The 24,186-nt window shown below is 43.5% G+C and overlaps 1 protein-coding gene across 1 annotated transcript in view; it reads left to right on the plus strand.

The window, feature by feature from the left end:
- The window catches only part of DISC1 (DISC1 scaffold protein), a 338,966-nt gene that overhangs the window by 52,739 nt on the left and 262,041 nt on the right, over positions 1 to 24,186 (plus strand). Inside the window, 2 exon segments of the mRNA XM_060242917.1 lie at positions 17,952 to 18,099; positions 22,255 to 22,384. Coding sequence (XP_060098900.1) covers positions 17,952 to 18,099; positions 22,255 to 22,384 — 278 coding nt within the window.

The raw sequence follows: 24,186 nt of genomic DNA on the forward strand, positions 1-24,186 counted from the left end.
GTTTTCAGTTCCCTTCCTAATAATTCCCACCATAGCATTAGCCTTTTTTATTGCAGTCACACACTGTCTTGACATTTTCAGTGAGTTATCTACCACGACCCCAAGATTTCTCTCTTGGTCAGTCTCTGCCAGTTCACACCCCATCAACTTGTATTTATAGTTAGGATTTTTGCCCCCAATGTGCATAGTAGCCATGTTGACGTCCACACGCCCAGCCTCCACAGATCCCTTTGCAGTGCCTCACAATCCTCTCTGGTTCTCACCACCCTGAACAATTTAGTGTCATCCACAAACTTAGCCACTTCACTGCTTGCTTCCAACTCCAAATCATTAATGAACATGTTAAAAAGGATTGGACCAAGTACTGAGCACTGTGGCGCCCCACTGCTTACCACCCTCCACTGAAAATTGCGCATTTATACTCACTCTCTGTTTTCTATTAATCAGCCAGTTTTTGATCCACAAGAGGACTTGTCCTTTTACCCCATGACTCTTGAGCTTACTTAGGAGCCTTCCTTTGATGAGGAACTTTATCAAAAGCTTTCTGGAAGTCAAGATAAACAACATCTATTGGGTCCCCTTTGTCCACATGTTTTTTCACCCCGTCAAAGAACTCGTAACAGGTTAGTGAGACAAGATCTTCCCTTACAGAACCCATGCTGAGTCTTCCTCAATAATTTTTGTTCATCAATGTGCCAACTAATTCACAATCACTTGAGCTCTGGGAGAGAGTGGGAAAGATGGCCTGCAAAATTTCTCTTCTGCAATTTCCCTTCAATGTTGCTAATCAACAGATCAATATGATCCTTTTGCTCTCCTCTTTGAAGGGAGCATAACACACCGTTTCAATCCCATCTTGGGGGTATCTTTTAGTAATAATTCTCCTGCCGTGGTGGCAAATCTGATTGTCCTAATTGGTTGGGGCTCGGTGGAACTGTATGGTATCAGCCTTTGGCCCGTCAGACTGTCAGTCAAGAGTACTTGCATGCCAGTGGTTCAGTCTGCTCCTTTCTGCCGCCTGAGTGGCTTTTGCTAGCCAGCAAAGCTGATTCTCTCAGTGAAACGCAACCAACCTTAGTTCTGACGGTTACTGGCTCTCACTACTCTCCCATTGGCTGAGCCACCTGTAGTACTGATTCACAGAGCAGAGAAAGAAACCCTAACCTAGACTGACTGAGAGAGGGAGGAGGAGTGAAACAGCCAGAGAGACACATTTCTTGATTGGCTGAGAACTCCTCCCTATCCTTCTCTGGAAGGGGAAAAGATGTTATCAGAAAGTCTTGGTCTGAAAGGTATGACTACAGGTCTCTGAGGGAGCCGTTCTGACTACGGCTGCCAGTTCCAGGTTGGTGGACATTCTGTGGTGGAGTTTGAGGAAGGCATAGGAGTTAGGGCTTCAGAGTGGGGTCTTGCTGTGGAAGCTGATTGAGTGGTTTCAGGCCAGTCACAACTTGCAGCCTAATCACAACCCAGGGTTGTGTGAGAGGAGAATGGCATGAGTTGCTTTGGTCCCCCCTCTTACTATGTAGAAAGACTGTCCATTTCCTATGTAGAGGCTGCAGGGAAGGGGAAGGCAATGATAAACTGAAGTCAGAAGGGAAGAAAAATGGGAGGAGATAGGGTTGTCAACTCCAGGTTAGGAAATTCCTCAAGATTTAAGAGGTGTGGCCTGGAGAGCATGGAGTTTGAGGAGGAGTGGGACCTCAGACAGGTGCAATGCCATGTCCTCAAGGGGAACCATTGTTGCCAATCTCCAGGTGAGGACTGAAGATCACTCAGAAGTACAGCTCTCTAGATGGCAGAGATCAGCTCTTCTGGAGAAAATAGTAGACTGATCAAAGCCACCAAGTAAGCCTAATCAGTCTACTAATTACACCAAGTGCCCTTCAAGCAACAGTCTTCTGGAGAAAATGGCTGCTTTGCAGGATGAACTCTGTGGCATTATAACCTGCTGAGGCCACTTCCCTCCTGCTTTGGTCTCCACTGTGGAGAAAGACTGTCCTTTTCATGCATAGAGGCTGCAGGGGGGGGGGGGGGAGGGGATGGAAAATTAAAGTCAGATCAATTCCCTTACTGGAAACAGCCACATTGCGGTGCATACTCTATGGTACACCATAATATAACCAAGCCACGCAAAAAAACTCAGATCATGTCACAAGCTCACACTGATGCTAAACGCCACAAGGCAGCAACAATGCACTGCAAACAAAAGGAATGCTGAGTTTCAGTGTCTGTGTGACTGTCATCATGCCCCCCCACACCCTCCATAATTAATCTTCCTTATCTCCATTCTGGCCTCTTTCAGGGCTTTGAGCACATGTGTAGGGGTGGGGAAGCGAGCATCTGTTTCAGCTGTGGAGTGGGTGGGAAGACAGCAAAGGGTGTGTGTGAATGAATGTTATGGGTGGGAGGAAGTGGGAAGACAGCAAGGGTGCAGGTGACTGAATGTTACGGGTGGGGGTAGTTGAGAGGAAGAGGTGGTTTGGGGGTGGATGGTATTAGGACAAGGAGTGGTGATGGGAAGTTGGGGGCAGGAAGACACCAAGGGGAGGGAGTGAATGCATTGAATTGGGTGAGTGGGTGGGAAGACAGCAAGGGTAGGGGGGCACTCGCCCAGATTCTCTTTCTAGAGCCCATTGTATTTTCCTTCACAACAGGCCTTATTCCTAGTTGCTAATAAAACAACAAGCCAATGACACTCTAAAGACTAACATTTCTACTCCTGGGGTTTTGTCAGTCCAGTTTATGTCTTCAGATATCTGTGTCCTACTGCCTATGACTCTGATGTATGTGATAAGTCTGTTTCTTTAATATGGACCAGTCTTTTTAGACTGACCTAGTCCACACTAGGATTGGGGGTTGAAAAGAAGAGGAATTGGTTGTTGCTGTGGATCCATACAGAGGCTATGAATTTTCCATTGCAGTCACAGGTGCCATCATTCTGTGGCAGAGGTGTCAAACTTATTTGTTACAAGGTCCGCATCTGACATAAACGTCATTTTGTTGGTCCGGGCCATGTGTGCCATACAATGTTATGCCAGGTATCAGAGCTATACACATTATAAAAGACACAGGCAAACCCAATTAAAGATATTATTTTTTTTACTCAAAATACAAACAAAAGCAATTGATTCCTAGCAGTCAAAGCCCCACAAAGGCCCCAATAAATGTATTTAATCATATGCAAGACTTGATTTTTAAGGGATATCCTAAAAGGCAGTTATCTTACATTTTTGCACAAATTAGTTATTTTTTGTATGTATAGCACTTTTAGAAGACAAGTCATCTTCCTTTCAGCATTCAGTACATTTCAGCATCCCTCCCCATCACCGCACCTCAAAAAGGATATTATAGCATTGGAAAAAGTCCAGAGAAGGGCAACTAGAATGATTAAAGGGCTGGAGCACTTTCCCTATGAAGAAAGGTTAAAACGCTTGGGGCTCTTTAGCTTGGAGAAGCGTCGACTGTGGAGTGACATGATAGAGGTTTACAAGATTATGCATGGGATGGAGAAAGTAGAGAAAGAAGTCCTTTTCTCCCTTTCTCACAATACAAGAACTCTTGGGCATTTGATGAAATTGCTGAGCAGTCAGGTTAAAATGGATAAAAGAAAGTACTTCTTCACCCAAAGTGTGATTAACATGTGGAATTCACTGCCACAGGAGGTGGTGGCGGCGACAAGCATAGACAGCTTCAAGAGGGAGTTAGATAAAAATATGGAGAGGTCCATCAGTGGCTATTAGCTACAGTGTGTATATATATGTGTGTTTGTATATATATACATATAGATATTTTTTTTTACCACTGTGTGACACAGAGTGTTGGACTGGATGGGCCATTGGCCTGAGCCAACATGGCTTCTCTTATGTTCTTATGACCAGCCTTAGTAGCCAAGCATGGCTATGATCTGTCTTCCCTCATCCTACCTCTGAGGATCTTGAAGAGGGACACCAGACTCCCTTTGCACCATCTCATCCCCACCACTACCAACAACCCTGTGAGGTGGACCAGACCGAGCGACCAGTTCCAGACAGCAGGGTCCTGGCTCAGGAGGGGTGGGGGGGTGGGGGCTGAACCTGGCTTTTCCAGATCTCCCATCCCCAGCTCTCATCCCTGCTGCATTTTTCACAGAAGCAGCGGGGCTATGGGGAAGGCTTGATGAAAGGCTGTTTCTGAAACCTCGAGGAAGTGCTTTTTGTCCTCCCGTGACCCCTTTTCTCTCATGTGCTGAGAACAGGTGGGGGGAGAAGAAAGGCTGCCATCTCCCACTCACCCTGAATCTCATTCTGCCTCCTGTCTCCGCAGCTTTTCAGATATGCAGCAGCAACAGTGTCAGCCCTTTCCCAATTGATCCTCCATTCACATCCAAGGTTGGAATGTCTTTCCTCTCAGAGCAGCATGCACAAGACAGTTCAGTTGTCTCTCAATCCATGTTTCAGCCCTCCTGCTCCTCTCTCCCCCATCAGCACTGTTCCTTTGTTGGCAAACTGTGGCTCCATGTGCCTGGTCTCACCAACTCCCCTCACAGTAGCCATTTGAAAAAATGGTGTGGCAGTGGTAGTGCTTCCTGCTTGGTTCCGTCCCCACCATGTGGAGGCTTCATCAGTCCTCATTGAGCTCCAATTGGAGAAAGTGGGAAGGAAAAAATACCCCTTCTCCTTCCCTCTGCTTTCACTGCCATTCCCTCCTCCATTTTACTTCAGCCCCGGATCCTAACCATTTCATTTCAATTTCTTGACAGTTTCATTTCAATTTCTTGACAGTTTTGACCATGCACACCTTGACATGCGCACCTGCTTATTTCCTCCCCAGCAACCTCCTTCCTTGCATCAGTGGCTTGTGGGATGAATAAGAACCCTGAGTGGGTGACTTCTGGTTCATGGGCCATATGTTTCTCATCCCTGCTCTGAAATAGGGAGATGGCTCAGGCTTTTAACGCAACCACCCCTAAGTGCCATCTCCCTCCTTGGAAGAAGAAATCTCCTGGTTCACTGGGGAGCTGATGGTGATGAAATGGGAGGGACAACAGCTAGAGCACTGCTGATGGAAAACTCGGAGCAAAACTGATCAAACAGAGCATAGAGTCCGTACTAGAGCCTATACTGTGGCAGTGATGATAGTGAAAAGACAATATTTCTCTGCCACCATAGTGTCTGCACAAAATTGTCCAGCTGAGCTGTTTTGTATGTTTTGGGGGCTTTTAAATCCTAGTCCCAAGGATTTGGACTTTGACCACATGAGGGCCTGCTGTGAACAATTTGCCACTTACTTTGCAGACAAATTTACTCAGATCTGCTCTGAGTTAGATGCTGTCATAGATGCAAGATGATGTACTGTTGCCATCTATTGTCCAATTTATATGACACTTCTCAGCTTGTGGATCCTGAGCATGTGGACAAGGTCCTTGGACAGGTGAGACCTACCTGTAAGCCAAAATGCCCTCAAAACGAGGTTGGGGAATTAGTTTAATGGACACTTGGCTTTAATAGGAATCTTTTTATCTATGTATACCAGGCTCAACCATTCAGAGAGTGATGCTCAATAAACTGGACTCTAATTTAATAAAATCAATTGTAATTTATTTGAAATAATAGTTCTTTCACACAAGGTACAAAAACAATCACACATTCACACAGATCTAAAGAAATATAGAGAGATCGATAGGGATACATATAAGGATGAACATACAGGGTGATACTACCTCTCGCAGACTCCAAGGAAGACTCCGATGGCGACGAATGAGGGAATGGGGGAGGACCCGAAACTGATCAGGAATCGGGGATGTATCTATACAGCGGGATATAGGGGTTGCTGAATAGAGAACACACCTGTGGGTAGCTAGTCCACAGGTTATATAGAGTCACCTCAGTCCTGAGGGGATAGGAGGTGACTGGGAGGGGTAATGGGAGGTTCCGCTGATGACCAAGAAGGTTGGACATCGGCTGTACCAATTGTGAGTCCACGGCGACACCTGATTGGATGTATGCTTCGACCAATGGGCTTCACCTTTATCCTGAGCATCCTGGAAACTTCCAAGTTGCGACAGGGCCTGGGGCGGCTCCAGTGATATCAGTATGGAAATGGTTGGGTGATTGGGATGAGATGGGATTATCTGGGAATGTGACAATAGGGAATCAGATATGGACCTAGGTATTCCCGGTGTAGACAAAGGGCTTGGATGTGGCAGGAGAGATCCTTCCTCTTTCTCATCATCTCCTGGGTGAAAACTGCTGTGCAGGATATTACTGAGCAATTAGGATCAACAGTCGAGCTATTAATCCATTCATGCAACAGATGTGTTGCTTGCGGGCTAGGAATGACTCAAGGTGTGTACGTGAGGTTTCCACTAAGAAGGAATGAAGCCCAACCAGGCAGGAAGATGGCTACAAGCGGTGTTAGCGAAACACAGTGGCTTCCATGCTTAGCGCTTCAACACCGGTCGCCTGGACAGCTCCTTGGCGGCGTAACCTCCTCCTCGCCATGGCGGACTCCACGCGGTAGCGGGAAAACGTCCGTGTGCGTCTGCAGACACTCTGCCTGTCTCAAGCACTTATATACTTAAGCGGTTGGTACACATGAGTCCTCTATAGTTCCTGGATAGCTTTACTCGCACTCACTGGCCAGGCGGGTGCAAGCTCACTTCTCCAGGTGCCCTGGCAACCATGTTTGTGACTATGATATTGGGGAAGGAGGGGTCATTTCCTCACATACCACTTGTGTTCTCAATCATTGCCCTTCCTGACTGATTGATAAAAGCTGCCAGAGGGGGACTCGGTGAGTGGGTAAGGAGAGTGGTAAATGCTTCCTTGAGAGTTCCATTCGATTTCATTCGATTTATATCCCACCCTACCCCACTGAAGTGGGGGTAGGAGTTGGAGTTGTGCTGCCAATGCTCAGAGTGGAAGTGGTTATATCTGTTTTGAGGGGGAAAAGTCACTGAGCTCTACTATGTTAGAAAATTTCCAGCCAGTATCCAACCTTTCATTCTTGGGCAAGGTGCTAGAATGGGTTATGGCCTCTCAGTTCCAGACTGATTTTCTGGACCCATTTCAATCAGATTTCAGGCCAGGATTTGGAACAAAGACTGCTTTAGTTGCCTTGGTTGATAACCTCTATCAAGATCTAGGCAGGAGGAATATGCCCCTGCTAGTTTTGCTGAATCTCTCAGTGGCCTTTGATACCACTGGCCATAGTATTCTACCAAGCCACCTCTTAGCACTGGGACTAAAGAGCACTGTATTATGGTGCTTTGAGTCCTACCAGTAGGTCAGTTTTATAAGACAGTGTTAGGTGACTCCTACTCTGCCTCATGACTTTTGACCTGCAGGGTTCCATCTTATCCCCCATGCTATTTAATACCTGTATGAAGCCAGTAGGAGAGGTTATCAGGAGGTATGGAGTGCAATATTACCAACATGTGGATGACACACAGCTCTGTCTTTCTTTTCTGCCTGATTCTGAGGATGCTGTTTATGTTCTGAACCAGTGCTTAGATTCAGTAATGGGCTAGATGAAGGTGAACAAGCTGAAACTTAATCCTGACAAGATAGAGATTCTCTTGGTTAGTAGAAAGGCAGACCAAGGACTCAAGATTTCTTCTGTCTTGGTGATTCTAACCTTGAAAAGCCAGATTCTCAGCTTGTGAGTCAGCCCCATAGCTAGGGACTGCAGGGGGAGGGGGCCATGGGGGTGAGACCATGAAGCTGGAGAGGCTGGGGGCCACCCCTCTTCCTCCCCCCTTACTGTATGATTTAGAGCCTGCCAATAAGATGATTGGCTTACCCTTTAAATGATGTGGGGCAGGCAGCAGCTGATCTTGGGTACCCCCCCTTGTGCAATTAAATTATGCAGGAAGGGGAGGGGAGTGGTGGCCCTGGTATGGGGGGTGATCCCCCCCCCCAAAAAAAAACAACAACAACCAACTGTCAAGGGGCAGAATGTTGCTTGACACAGAGTCCACCTTAGAAAATGAGGTGGCAGCTGTGGTTCAGAGTGTGTTTGCCTACTTCTGTTTGGTGTGTCAGCAGCAATTACACTGACGACCAATCTACTTCTGAACTCAATTCAATATGTCGGCTTTGTCCTTTATAGCCCTAAATCGCTTGGGACCAGGATATGTGAAGAACTGTCTTTTCCCATATGTTCTTACTCAGGAACCAAGATTGTGGGATGATATCTCCCTGATTGTCCCACCAATTAAAGAGGCTGGTTTGCCTGGTACACAAAAGAGGACCTTTTCCATGGCAGCTCCACAATTATGGATCAGCCTTACCAGGAAAGTGTATCTGGCCTCCTGTTAATCTTCAGGAGGCAAGTGAAGACAATTTTATTTAGGGCTGTAATTTGATTATTATAGCTTTTGTTATTGGCATTCCTAATTGAAGTTTTTAAACAATGACTTTTATGGGTTTTATAATCATTTTAATTTTTTTTTACAATGTTCTGTTTATATGATAAACCACCTTCTCCTCTGGGGGGAGATCTGTTGTCTTCCCAGTAACTGAATTATTCAATTCAGTGCTCCCTCCAGGACAGAAAACAGGTACTATTTGGGGGTGATTTTTACATGTTGAGGGCACCTGAAAAGGCCTGTTTTTACATCCAGTTGATCTAATGATGTGTATTATAGTCTTTAAACTTTTGCTTGGCTGTCTTATTCACATAGTTTTCTACCCTTCCTGCAGAGAGTCCCTCCACTGCTGGGGGTGCAAGCTGCCACTGGCAGAATTCTAACAGTCCCGTTTGTTTGGCATTATGCCCTAGCTGTTTAGGAAATGCTTGGCAATAGTGGTAGCCCATGTGAGGCTGCTATATTGTTTTCCCCTGCACCTTTGATGGTTGGCTGTTGATCCTCTCTATGGCAGCCTTGTTTTTATTCTACTAATTTGCCTTTCTCAATTGTAATCAATCCTAATTTTACTTAGATTGTTAATTTATTTTTTTTGGCTTCCTACATTTTTTTGGTTTCCTACATTTTTATATACTTGTACGTGTCATGACAGAATTTGGCTTTCAGTGTATGTTTCATCCTTTGGGGTAGTGGTCCCCAACATTTTTGGCACCAGGGACCGGTTTTGTGGAAGATGATTTTTCCATGGATCGTGTGGGGTGGGGGGCATGGTTTCAGGATGATACAATTGTATGCTTTATTTTGGTGTGGTGGTTAAGTGTGTAGACTCTTATCTAGGAAAACCAGGTTTGATTCCCCACTCCTCCACTTGCAGCTGCTGGAATGGCCTTGGGTCAGCCATAGCTCTCGCAAGAGTTGCCCTTGTAAGGGCAGCTTCTGGGGAGAGCTCTCTCAGCCCCACCCACCTCACAGAGTATCTCTTGTGGGGAAGGAAGATAAAGGAGATTGTGAGCCATTCTGAGATTCACAGTAGAAGGCAGGATATAAATCCAGCGTCATCTCATTATTATTATTACTACATTGTAATATACAATGAAATGATTATACAATTTATGGCACGGTTGCTAACAGGCCATGGACTGGTACCGGTCCACAGCTCAGGGGTTAGGGATAAGGTTGCCAAGTCCAATTCAAGAAATCTGGGGACTTTGGGGGTGGAGCCAGAAGACTTTGGGGGTGGAGCCTGGAGATATTGGGGTGGAGCCAGGAGCAAGGGTGTGACAAGCATAATTGAACTCCAAGGGAGTTCTGGCCATCACATTTAAAGGGACAGCACACCTTTTTAAATGCCTTCCTTCCATAGGAAATAATGAAGGATAGGGGCACCTTCTTTTGGGGCTCATAGAATTGGACCCCCTGCTCCAATCATTTTGAAACTTGGGAGGTATTTTGGAGAGAGGCACTAGATGCTATACTGAAAACTTGGTGCTTCTACCTCAAAAAACAGCTCCCCCAGAGCCCCTGATACCTGCGGATCAATTCCCCATTCTCTATGTGAATCGTTCTCCATAGGGAATAATAGATTGCCTAGTAGACATTTCCCTCCCCCCCCTGCTTTCTAATGATCCTAAAGTGGGGGGAGGACCTCCAAATCTCTCTCTCTCACACACACTTACTGGGTCTAGTTCCTCCACAACAACATCTGAAAAGAGCAGGGGCTATGCTGCCCTCTCTCTCTCTCTTACACACACACACTGTTACTTGCTCTGAAACGAAAGCAAAACAAATGGAGGGACTGTGGTGCTGACCCTCCCCATGAAGTACTTCCTGCTCAACTCTAAAGACACACAGACACACACACATTTTGAAATGGACCTGTTTGCAGATTTCTAAAGCTGCTGGAGATCAAGAGGTGCATGGTGGCTGTGGGGGCGGGGCTTCCTCCTGGCCAGCTGGCTAGGGGCGGGGGAAGCCTGTAAAACCGGGGGACCCCCCCCCGCTGGGACCTGGGGATTGGGAGCCTAATTGGGGACCCCTGCTTTAGGAAATGCCCATATTTTTTGTTTCTTTCCAAGGCAGAACTTGTGCTTCATTATGGTTGTCTGTGAGATACTTGTGTGTTTGGTACACCAGTTGTTAAGGGAGAACTTTGACACTGTACTCTTTCTATGAAATGTGTTTGCACCTAAGTTATGCAATATTTCATCAATTCTGTGCAGCTTTCATTAGTGCGCTTAATTAAATTACAAAGAAATGGAGTGCTGATTTGGTCCTAAAAAAGTAGTTGATCAAAGCAAAGGTCTTGTATGCTTTTCTCATTCTGCATACTTTTTTAAAAAAAATGTAGCCACAACTGTTGGGTGGAATGACATTTACCAAGTGAGGAGGATGATGTAGTAGAAGGGACATTTTTCCATTTGACCTTTATGCAATGTGTCATCTTGTCCTGTAGCACAACAAATAAGCTGAAATTGACAGATTTGATGGACTGCTAACTTGACAGAAGTTTATTGTTTGGAAGGATATATGTATTTAAATGTGGAGCCTGTAGCTACAGCATGGCAAACTTTCACTATACTAGTTATTATTAGGAAATGAATGGCATAGAAATGGCGTTTAGGTGTATACTTGTGAAATGCCTCATTTTAATTAACAGGTTCAACTTTAAAATGTGAATCCTGAACAAATTTCCCCAGAATGTTTAACATGTTCTGTACTAATATGACTAAACTGTTTTGCAGTTCCTTTTCAGTTAAAATATTGTATTTACTTTTGTTTTCGTTGTAAATCTAGAGGCTATTAGGAAATTGTCTTTAGGATCACAACTTTAGACACCAGATACCCTTTAAAATTGTTCTTTCAGCCTTTCTTTTTACTAAAGTTGCTTACATGGAAGTATTACCTTAATTTCAGTGGTCTTTACTTTAGTGTTTGCCAGTAAAAAAGATCCTAGATTGCTGTTTTTTCCTTTGTCCACTAATTTTATCCAGTTTTTCATCTTTAGTTTTATGTTGAGACACAAGGAACATTATGTTACAAAGTCTCCAATTTGCTGGGCAAAGTGGTGGCTGCTTCTTATCTAGTGTCCTGGTATAAAAACTGATATGGCAATGTTGCCAGTTTTATAGTTGGCTAAAAATGGTTTACTGAGAATTGAATGAACTTTTTGCAGCTAACATACATATGAAGTAAGAACCAATTTATATAAACATATGAAGTAAGAGCCAATTTATAAAAACCTCTATATGCTCTGTTAAGTTTGCTTGTAGAAACAAGATGCCTGGCAAGGTTTAGCACCGTGTGTTCCCTTCTCTCCACTGCTTTGATCATTTGCAGACAGCCTCTGCTACATTTCAGAAATAGCCCAAAAGCTGTTAAGATGCTTCTTGTCTTGCTTATTTTGATTCTATGTGAACATTTATTTCCCCTTTAGCAGTGCCCCTCAAATGCCATAGGGTTGGCATTTGGGTTCTGACAAAAATGTTCACAAAACTCATTCCCCTCCCAGTTCAGCTGGTTTTTTATTTCCCCAAGCACCTGGTCAGATTTACCTCTAAGAACATAATAGTAGTTCTGAGAATAGTGGCAGAGTTGAGCTGTTAAGTACATTATCAAAATGAAAAAGGAATGATAGTGGATGCAAATGATGAAGGAATTGAGCAATCATTTGTTAATCTGGAGGAGAAAGAAAGATTTAATTTTGTTTGAAAGGAGTGTATTAAAAGGCACTGTGAAATTATAAAGCCTCTATAAAGGAACAAAAAGGATACTAACTTCTTAAAAGTAACAATTGCTAAAAGAAAACACATTTCTTTATACAATGAATTGTTTTATTTTCAAGTATGCCTTACTATGCAAGTTCTCAGAGTTTCATAAATGTTAATTCAGTTTAATAAAGTGCCTGAAAAATAGTGGTGCTTTGAAGTGGGTTTGCTGTGGCAAAGTTAGAAAAAGTTAGGGCTGATCTCACAGTTATAAAACGATGTACATGTAAAATACAAAAATGTGTAGAATAGTTCAGTTATGCAGACTCCTTGAATTTTACATTACACTTTTAACACCCAAAAGTAGCCATAATTTGTTAGTCTAGAGGGTGTCCTGATGGAAGTTACCCAAGCCCAGTGCATTTTCTTTGGGCTCCAGAGGCAGTAGTGACCCATTTTAGTTGGCTACAACCCCCCCCCCCCCCACACACACAAGCAAGGTAACTGTGGCTATTGAGAGACTAGGCACTCAGCATTCCACTCCAGCTACAGGCCAGGCTTTGGAACTGAGACTGCCTTAGTTGGTCTGGTGAATGACCTCCAGTTCCAGTTTGACAAGGACATTTCAGCATTGCTGATCCTTTTGGATCTGTCAACTGCTTTCAGCAAAACTGACCATTTGATTCTGATTAACAGTCTTGCTTCCCTGGAGATCAGGGGCACTGCCTTATGGTGGTTCTCTCTTTACTCCAGGGACGCTTATAGAGGGTGGCCACTGGGGGTGAGAGGACAACACAGTGGCCCCTGAATTTTGGGGTTCTGCAAAGGTCTGTCCTGTTCCCGATGCCATTTAATATTTCTGTGTGCCTCTCGCAGAGGTTGTTAGGATTTTTGGAGTTGAATGCCACCAGTACACTGAACACACTCAAGAAGATACTCAAGACACTTCCTGCTCAAGAAGCAGCTGGTGGCTGGGGTCTTGGCATTAGCTTCCTTCCTGAATGTTGTGGTGGAATGGCTGGAGAAGAGATGTCTGAACTTAAATCCATTAAAAATTGAGGTCATATTGCTGAGGAAGGCTGGAACACAAGGATGGCTTTCATTACCAATGTTCATCAGGGTCCAACTGACTGGAGTGGATGCAGTGCCGGCTCTAGAGCTAGTGCTAGTGTCAAAGCCCAGGAGGAAAAGCAAACTGGACACTGCCTGGAAAGGACCTTGTGTTGTGGTCCATAAGGCCTCGAGTGTAAGCCCTCAAGGGTTAAGGGCTAAAGGTGGGGAAAACCCCAGTTTTGAATTGTCTGTTTGGGGGACAGTCACTAAGGGTGGTACAGTTGGTGAAGTGGGTTTAGATCCAGCCCTGTCTAAAGACCAGCAGGGGCAGGTTCAAGTGAAGAAAAGAAAAGGGTTTGACCATAAAAGCATCAAAGTGTCAGCTAGCCATGACCCAGGTGAAATATTTAGGCATGTGCTGGGTGGTGGGAGAATAAAAGCGGATTGGAGCAAGGTGCAAACCATCCAGGAGTGGCTCAGATCCACCACAAAGAAACAGATAAGGGCATTCAGGAATGGTTGGCTACTATATACCTGAATTCAGTGCCATAGCAGCCCACTATGTGAATGTACCAAGAAGAAAAACCCAGATCCAGTGCAGAGTGTCAGGAGGCTTTTGAACACCTGAAAGCTGTTCTGACCACTGAACCATGTAAAAAGCACATCCAAGGTAAAGAGAACTGGAAGCTGGGAACAGCCTTGCAACAATTGGCTGGGCCGCAGCTATGGTAATGGAAATGTATTGAATTGAGAGACGCTTGGAGGGAAGTAAAACACCTCAGGGTTTTAGATTGAGTTCAGTGGGAGCTTGTGTACTGAACAGTGGAGTGAAGATTGAGTACTCAAGCTGATCAGTTGTTGTGGAAGCAACTGGAAAAGAAGCTGAGAACAGCCAGTGGGGCTGAGTTCCTTGAATGGCCGAACTGGGATAAGCTTCTGTCAGTGAAAGAGGGTTTTAATCAGAAGGGGGTCAAAACCAGACAACTTCTATGAGGAGAAACTCTCTGTGGAGTTCTGTCAGACCACAGGACAGACTCCTAGTATAAACTGAGACCACTCAAACACTCTGAAAGGAGGACTGGATTCTTGTGGCTAGAAGGGAACCCCAAGATTCAGACTGAGAATCTAGCTGGGTGGGTCACAGAGGAGTGAGGGGCTGGAAATTAGCTCTCAAAAGTGTGAATCCTGAATGCTAGTGTGTACGTCTGTGAGGGAATATTGAACTGGCGCAAGTCAGGAGTCCTCAGTATGAATAGAAAGGAGTATGTGGACTTTTATTTATTTATTTTTATTTTATCAAATTTACATCCCCCCCCCTCCTCTAACGGACTGCCTCTCCTGGTTAAACCCTCCATGCCCCTTCCAGTCAGTGTTTCAGGGCTTCTTACAGGTGCCTGTCCCCCAGATTGCTCACCAGGGCCAGTGCCCTCTTAGTTGTTGCTCCTGCCTTTTGGAACCAGCTCTCTGATGAGCCCCATGCTCTGTGGGATTTTCTTGCATTCTGTGGGGCATGTAAGGCCACTCTGTTTTGTGAGGTCCATTGCCTATGTCTGATAATTGTTGACTGTATTATTTCTTAAGAATTTGTTCTTATATTACTGATGTCATATGATTTTTTTTTACTGGGATTGTAGTTTTAGCCAGGACTGCCCCTAGACTGTCTGGCACCCTAGGCAAGGTTAACTTCTGGTGGCCCCCCCCCCACTGATAACATCACCAAGTCACATGGGGGCATCAAATTCAGTGCCCCCAGAAGGCAAGTGCCCTAGGCAATTGCCTAGTGGCAGGGCTGGCCCTGGTTTTAGCTGGTACTTTAATAGTTAGATGTTTTTATTGCTTTATTGTTTTATTGTAAACTGCTCTGAGACTGCACAGGAAAGGATGCAGTATATAAATGTAATACATTTTTTTTAAAAAAATTGAACGATTCAGAAAGCCAGAATGATGTAGTGGCTAGAATGTTGGAAGCCCCAAATTTTAATCCCGACTCTGTCATAGAAGCTCACTGGGTTACCTTGTGTCACTCACTCTTGGTCAGCCAAACCTCTACCATGCAGGGTTGTTGTTAACATAAAATGGAGGGAAAAGCAGAATATAATTATCTTAAATACATCCAAAGATTCCCTCTGGCCTCATATGATGAATACTGACAAGATGCTTGGTTAGAACAGGTATGCTGCCTCCCAGCAGCATCTTTGTCCATTTTCTGGGCTCTTGAAATTAGCTCCTTAGTGCCCTCTTAGTTATGGTCTTGAAGGCAATACCAGTGGACCCTCATAACCCAGAAGAAGTGCAGTGTGGATATGAAGAGTTTGCTCAAGATGTTTCTTACTATTTTTGGTACAAAACAGTATTTGAGCAACAGTATCTTGCTGATCTTGGGGCCCTGGAAATATCTGGTCTTTGCTTCCATGAAGGTTAAATTCTGGTTGTGATACTTGTCGGGGGATCTAGGTTTAGAAGAAAACTTTAGAAGAAGTAAGCATTGTTTCAAACAGAATTTGCAACACACATGCACAAATGTACATTCTAACTCTCCTATTGTTATTGTTATGTGATGAATTCTCTATAAAATTAACTTTCAAAACATAAAGGAGGTATATATTAAATCCTTTTACTATTGGGTGAAACAATATGAAGAAGTATTTAGAGCTGTGCAAATGATTCAGCAATGAAATCCAGAAACACATAATCAGTCTAGAGTTGCTAGCAGGAGATTGTGCGGTGCGGACTTGGGGGGAGCTGTCAGCAACAGTGATGCATCACTTCCAGGAAAAACTCAGAAGTGACATCATGCTTGTCTAGGAATTGCCAGAAATTTTGTGGTAAAACTGTAGAGTTTCCAGTGATTCCTAGAAAGGATGAATATCACTAACAGGTTTTCCCCAGAAGTTACGGTACATCATGCTGTCACTCAATGGTGATTTTTAAAGATTATTTTTCTTCAGCTAGCCACAACAGTGGAAATGGGAAATGGGAGTGGGATGGGAGTGGGTGAGCGGTGGCATTGATAACATTTGCATAGTATGTTCATCCAAGCTATAATTTGTTCATGTTTTGTTATAGTATCATCAGTATACATGGTGCTTTTTAAGGTACAAGAAGACAGGTCCTTGCCCCAGGAAGCTTACAATCTAAAATTTGTTATAAGGAACATTACAAAGTCATGAGAAAGAGGTGGAGACTGGGATAAAAAGGGGGATAGTATGCATTTATTTCCGTTATACATGCCTTTAATGTTATAATAATAATAATAATAATAATTTATTTATATCCCGCCCTCCCCGCCACAGCAGGCACAGGGCGGCTCACAACATATAATAAATACAAAATTACAATATAAAATGTTATATCAGTACAATATATAATTTACTAATTAAAACCATTGTAATTAAAACCATCAAAAGTTAAAAACTAACATTTACAGATGCTATGTTATGGATGTTCTCCTCTTGCAATTTATGATGGCCGTATGTAGTAGACGAAAATCCACATTAAGTGAAGGCCAGTTGGAAAAAGGTAGTCTTACTTTCCGCTCCTTGTGAATTAATCTTTGATTTTTTTTAATTTTGTATTTTGAATTCTTTGATATTTTTGGCAATTATATGTTCTATTTCTGCTCAGACCCAGATGGGATTTGTAGGATTCCCTTCTAGAGTTTGTGGGATACACTAACTTGCGTTGGATGTCATCATGTGTATCACTGGATCTGCACTTGAGGAACTGACAAACCTGTGCAGAGTTGGTTTCAATGGGCTTATCCTGGAGTAACACTGCACAAAATTGCATTGCTAAGTTCATATTCCAGTTCAGCTTTCTGTTGTTAAGCTGCAGTTGAAACTCTTCATACATGAGCTCCTTTTGCTGTTTAAATTGGATCCCCATTTCAAGTTTGATTTAGTGCAGACTCAAAGAAATTTTTGTTGCCATCTTGAACAGTTTGAATATCAGATCATATAATGTTTCATTGGTGCACCTAAAAAGGTTGCTGTCCATAGTTACTGCTTCAATTATCTGTGAAGCCAGATATTCCCTGCCTATGGATGTTAATGGGCTTGTGGAGGGCATCTCATTTCCCCTTCTATCCCCTTCCCCAAATATTTCCTCTTTTACTTCAATGGCAGCCTCCATAGACTCTTCTCCTTTTTTTGCATTCTTTGCTTCTTCCTACCCATTAGCCAATCTGCCTTTTTTTGCTCCCCTGATTTCAGCTTTCCCTCACTCCCTGGGAAAAATCTAGCCTACCTGTGCCAAGGATGGGCCAGTTGAATGAGGGCAGCTAGGACAAGTAGTGGTTTTTTTATTTTACTGTTTGGTGTTTGTTTGGGTTTTGTTTTTAGCTTTCAGATTTTTCTGTAAATGTGGGACTTCTTTCAGGTTTGTTGAGAAACCCACCCACCCCTATCCATACTTAGCTCTGTTTTCCAGATGTGTTGATCCACATTATGTGTTCTAGCTCAGAATCAGTTTATATAATTTGTATTGGAGAATACATGAAACCATGACTTTCCTAAAATCAGAGAGGCTACTGGTGGGTATGAAATCAAGACTTCTTGTTGTAGTACACATCATGCAGGTTTTATGGTTAGTAACAGTTTTTCCCAAGATAAGCAAGACTTTCAGGGAGGGAGGGGGAGAGAGAGAGAGCAGTTTACCAACCAGGATTACTTTCATGTTGTCCAACTGTATTCTTAATATTATCACCTTTAATTAAAACACCCTACGAAGGAAAACTTTTCCAGTTTTTTATAAGATGTCCCTTTGTTGATCACTATATCACATTTCCATTCAAACTAAATATAGCTCTTTGTTATTTGGTAAAATATTTTCACTTGTTTTTCTAGCTGATAAATTTAGAAGAAAACTTGAAGAGCTGGAGAATGAGAAAAGGTCACTAAAATTTCAGCTTCCTTCACAACAGCCTTCAATTAGCAGCTTTTTGGACAGATTCAGAATACAGGTTCAAATGGCCTTATGTGGGGATGTTCATCGGTAAGTCTGCAGGATCTGACTGGCATAATGTTTTAGGTTTCCTGAAAAACTGATAGAATTTATAAACCTGGGCTGTAATACAGTACACTGTTAAAATCAAGGGGACTTTGTTAAATATGATTATGTGTAGTGTGCCCTTTCAAAAAAAAATAGCAAGAAATAATGTCTGCTACCTCTTGATGTTGATTTTGCCCTCTACAGTGGTCCAGATTTTTCTTTTCTTTTTTTAAATCTGCCTTCTCCTTAGCCTTCACTCCATGGAATGAAAAATTGTCACTCATGAAGATTGTTTGAATTACAGTTCATTTCCAGACTACAGAGATCAGTTCACCTGAAGAAAATAGATGCTTTGTGCTCCTGTGAGGTCCCTGTCCTTCCACCCCCAAATCTCCAAGAGTTTTCTAACCTGGCAGCCCTATCCCCCTCTCCTTCTAGTGACCAGGAAGGATCTGGCTACTCTACCACTACACCAGCATAGTGTAACTGAGGACCCACAACCACACTTCCCTGACATACTACTAAGCACCTCTAGGAAAGACACCAAAGCAATGTTTATTTACAAGCCTACCAGAAATCGGTACAATTTACCGCTGTCCACTCTGTGTGTAAATTGTGAAGGTGTTTGTGAGATGCCCTGTTCCCTGCCTTTGTAAAACCTGATTATAACCTTTTCTGCTCTTAATAACAAGGAAGAGAACAGAGCTTGAACATAGCATAAGAAAGGTTTATTTACAGTAGGGGGGGGAGGGGAAAATAAACTGGGGATACTCAGTACCAGCTTCTTATCACTGAAGTATGTGTGTGTGTTGGTGTGTGTTTCTTCAAACACACACACCTATACACACATGCATAATTTTTTAATTTGGAAGTTGAAGAGTGAAGTGTTTGCCAGGTAGCTTTCCAGTTACCTGGAAAGACTATGAATGAGAACCCATAAACCAGTGTGTACCATATAAGGCCCCCACACTAAACCCACTTCCATCTGAAGTGGCTGTTCCCCGCTGTGCTTAAGACCCTCTTTACTGTCTCTAATTGGCTATTTTCCCTTGTGCTCAGTCCCCTCCCTCCAAGTGTTGGTTGTTTCTGGCTTTCCATCCAAGTTGACAGGGTACAAAGAGAATTGGCAGGTTCAAGAAAAGGGGACTGTAACATTTTTCTCTTCTCTGTGTGACCCCTTTATGACTGATACTTCACTAGCAATTGCTCTGCCCACGGGCTACTGCTTTCCCCAACTCAAGTGATCGATCCCTACCAGCTGCTGTGCAGGTGCATTTTGACCTATGGCCCGCTCCAGTTTCCCTTGTGGCTTTTGGATCTCTAAAAAACAAGATCAGAAAGCCACAAAGGAAATTGGAGGGAGCCGTGGGTCAAAATGAGCCTATGCAGCAACTAGTGGGGAGTGATCGCTTGAGCTGGGGAAAGCAGAAGCCTGGGGGCGGAGCGACTGCTAGTGAGGAATCAGTCTACGTGTAACTTCTGCAAAAGCACTTCTCTGTAGTGTTCTGAGATTATGTGTGTTATGCTGCCTCCTTGCCTTCCTTAGCATTCCCTATTTATTTTCACTGCTACCAAAGGCTTCTGCCTTAGAATTCTTAGTTAGACCCAAAGAACAGGATGGCTTAGTTGTATATGGTAGATTGATAGAATGGTCAGTGTATGGGGGTGGCTCAGAAGTGAAAGGGGATCCTTTACTCTAAAGTAAGCAGTCATTTTCCTCAAACATTAATAAAGTTTATTTATAAGTAAAACAGCGTAACAATTTCTAAATGGTTACAGGCAGGGCTGTTTTTGAGCAGGAACACACAGGAACGCAGTTCCAGCTGGCTTGGTGTCAGGGGGTGTGGCCTAATATGTAAATATGTTCATGTTGGGCTTTTCCCACAAAAACCCATGCACAAAACAGTGGTGACATCAGGGGGTGTGGCCTAATATGCAAATGAGTTCCTGCTGGGCCTTTTCTACAAAAAAAGCCCTGGTTATAGGCATGATGGTTTTAGATAGATACAGTAGCTTAATGTTTCCTTAAATAGACTTAGCCACAGAGGCTTATTTTCTCACTTTCCACTTGGGCCAATAACTTCGACAAGGCTTAACTTCCCAATTTAGCTAATAACTTCCACACAGAAAACAAATTTCTCTCCCACTGTACAGCACCTCACTCAAGCTCATTCCTACATGCGCACATATGCACATGCACACACTCAAACAATGCTCAGCCCTCACTCTCACACAGCATCTCTGTCTGAACCACCCAGTCAGCTCTGTCCACTAGGGTACAGCTACCATCCAGTTATAACACACCTCACTCACCCATCCAGCTCCCCTTCTTACTCTATAGGCCTGCTTTGTAGATCACAGCAACATACATGTAAACACATTAAAACATAGAAATAACACACACAAAGTATTTACATGGCGAAACAGCACACGGACTTGGCTCTGGCCATCTCACTCTTCTGTTTTGAATAGCTGAACCTGCCTTCCACATTAGTTTGACAAGGTTCGTAGTTTCAGGGAAATAATCAACAACAACTGCTTTTCATTTTGTCCATCCCTACAGAAATCCTTGGAATGGATGCCCAAACTTTATCTCACTCTGTCCCTGATAGTCTCCCAGTTCTCAGGGGTAGACAAGAGCAAGAGTCCAGTAGCACCTTAAAGACTAACAAAATTTGTGGCAGGATAATGAGCTTTTGTAAGTCACTGCTCACTTCTTCAGATTCAGTTCTCAGGAATAGCTTTTAGAGGGAGCTTCAGGAGGAAGTGGGGAAAAGATCCATCTGTAAACTACTCATTTTTAATAAAATATTCTGGAATATTTTGTGCATAAAAATATATTCAGCAAGATACTATTCACTGAAATCTATTTTCTAAAAACAAACAAACAAAACTTCTAATGCCAAACAAGGTAAAATAATAAATAAATAGCCAAATTGCCAAAGTGATCTGAGAGAATTTGCTTGATTGTTTGTGTTTTTGTCAACTCTTCTGCATTGTTTCTGTAAATAAATAGTAGTTACACAAAGGTGGTAGTTTGTTTTTAATGACTTGTTTTCAGTATTGTAGCATAGATTTGGTTTAAGCCACCTTGAGTAGCACCCTAAAAATGCAGCATAGAAATACAATAAATAAATAAATCACAACATATACCTTAAAATCTGATTTCTTTGTGAATGATTTTCTGCCAAGAATAAGACATAGTATGTGTGTGGCATGGTGGTATTAGGAAGTAGGGCACAATACTTCACCAATCAGCCAGATTATTTTACTGTTTGAGAAAGTTTTTTTTAAATTGTGACAAAAAGGACAAGCCACTCCTTGCCACCTCCTGTGTGGGTCTTCAGCTGCAGTTGATTCTCTACTAGAGTTGTGGCTGGTTTCTTTTTCCACCCACTCTTCAAGGACCCGCACTCCAGCTCAGCCCCCAACACCACAAATTTAAACTAAAATGAGTTTAGAAGAATTCTGGATGCTTCTTGGCTAGTGGCAAGCAATGTTCCCTCTAAGCTCTGAAGTGTTGTGAGCAAAAATTCTACCTCCTGAGTGAAAAAAGCTAGTAGCATTAGAGTTGTGAGTGAGTCCACATTTGACTATTATATAGGATTGCCAGATTCCTTTACCTTACCGGCGGGGGGACTTTGGGGGGCATTCTGGGGTGGGTGGGGACATCCCACTCCCAAATGATGTTTTGGACCACTTCTGGTAAAATTGGAAGTGGCCCAAAAACCAGGAAGTGGGATGCAACCATTTGAGTGGTGCCTTTTGCTAGGGGGAAGCAAAAGGGACTACTCAAATGGCTGCCAGCCATTTCAGGGCCAGTTTCGCTTCCTCCTGCTTCTAATCAGGGGAGGGAAGCAAGCAAAACTGATTGCTGAAAAGGCTTGCAGCCAGTTTAGCTGTTAGCCTAAACTTGCTGCTGCAGCCCTGAAGCAAAAGGGACCACGCAAATGGCTACTTTGGGGACTGCACGTCCTGTTTTTTTGTGAATTTTAAGGGATATACTCAGGCTTCTGATACAGTGCCCTCAGTTCCTGGTATTTTTCAGGAGGTGAATAGGGCTGAGGGATGCAGCTAAAATACCTTTCATGAGTTCCATTGCACTTGCCGAAATTTGAATCCAACCCAACATTATTAATGTTTTTATCGTTTCCCAAGGTTTAACAGAGAAGAAACAGTTTTCTTGCAGAAAAGTGAACAGAAGGTTTTCAGCCTTACTTGTCAAGAGAAAATACAGGTTTCGCTCAACAAACGAGACCAGCTACTTAAAGAAAAACAGTGGATACAGGTAAGAGGAAAGCAGTACACCACTGGCAGGGCTGGTCCTAGGGTGCATGGTGTCCCAGGCAGACTTACCTCTCACCACCCCCCTCTGCAGCGCCATGCCCTGCCCCCCTCCATGGAGCCGCTCCCCACCCTATTTGAGGGCTGTGACCCGCAGCCTACAGGGGTCCTTTCTTGGCTCCCCAACCACCTTCCTTCCTCACGCCAGTTCAATGCCCGGGAAGGGGCGGTGAAGTGCTACAGCTTCTCAGGTGATTTAAAGCCTCCCCCCCGGCCGATCACTTGATCGGTGGGTAAAATAGTGCCCGAGGCTCGTGGCTCCAATGCTGGCCCTCCAGTGTGATCAGTGTGAGGTGAGGGATGACCGGGGCAGCAGCAGCAGGAAGGAACACTGCTGAAAGAGTGGCCACTGCCGCTGCTGCCTCCTCCCCACTTCCTTCCTACGATCCAGGAAGGAAGGGGGGAGGAGGCAGTGGCAGTAATGGCCACAGCTGCTCTTTCAGTAGCATTCCTTCCCACTGCTGCTCTGGCCGGCCCTTACCCTGCACTGATACTGATCTTACTGGAGGGCCGGCATAGGAGCCGTGAACCTTGGGCGCTATTTTACCTGCCAATCAGCTGATCGTGGGGAGGAGAGCTTTAAATCGCCTGGGAAGCTGCAGAGCTCCACCGCCCCTTCCTGAGCACTGAAATGGGGAAGGGAAGGGAAAGGAGGCTGGGGAGTGCAGTCCTTAGACAGATGAGGGATTTGCCTAGGGCATTGGGAGGGGGGAGAGCCGAATTTGGTACCCCAACCCTGCTGGCATCCTAGGCAATTGCCTAATTTGCCTAATGGACAGGCCGACCCTGACCATTGGGTGTGGCACCGTGTAATGGAAACATTCATGGAAAAAAATAAACAAGTATTTTATTACATTATAGTCTTCCCTAAGTAATTACTGCTTGTACCTCCTTGGCCTTCCCCCCTTCCTCGGCCTTAACCTACTGGCTGTTTTTTTTTAAAAAATAGAATTGTGCAGGGCTTTTTTCACTTTTTAAAAGTTTTATTGATTTAAACTACAAAAGAAAGAAGCATTGCAGAAACATAAAAAGGAGGGGAAAAGGGGGGAAAAGGGCCTTGACAGAATGGGGAAAACAGAAACAGAAACCAGTAGAAATGTATCAATTATAATTCCACTTCCCAATAAAATGCTCAGATCATTCTACCTACAAGTATAAAAATCTTCTTAAATATTACCTTCCTTTCTTCCTTTACCAGAATAAAAAAGGAATACTTTCTTTCAATAAACTAGTAAAGCAATGTAAATCTAAACACTTCTTCTTAAACACAAATTAAATATAACCAGTTCAGAAAAAAAAATTCTTTCAAAACTGTCCCAATGCCATTTTATCTAATTTAACTTAAGCCTATTATAAGCACAAATTAGATTGTTGATTTAGCGAAATCCTTATTAAAAGAAGCACATAAAATCATTTCTTTGTCCTTAGCAAATTACATAAAATACAATTAAATCCACCCACTCTTCAGGGACCCGCACTCCAGCTCAGCCCCCAACACCACCGCCTATCTCCATCTAAACCATTTCTCCTGATAACATATTAAAAGCAAGTCTGCCAAATTACCAAGTCTGCCAGATTCCACAGCAATTATGCTATCTGCCTTTTCAACCTCTGATTTTATTCTTATATCATTATAAACAATCTCACTAAATAGGCAAACTGTAAATACATCTATATAGAGAAATATGTTAACTGCACTCATTAAGATTACTTCTTCAAAATCTCCCTTATTCTTTTAGAATCTAA

This window comes from Heteronotia binoei, chromosome 1 (assembly GCF_032191835.1).
Source record: "Heteronotia binoei isolate CCM8104 ecotype False Entrance Well chromosome 1, APGP_CSIRO_Hbin_v1, whole genome shotgun sequence".
NCBI classification, from domain to species: domain Eukaryota; kingdom Metazoa; phylum Chordata; class Lepidosauria; order Squamata; family Gekkonidae; genus Heteronotia; species Heteronotia binoei.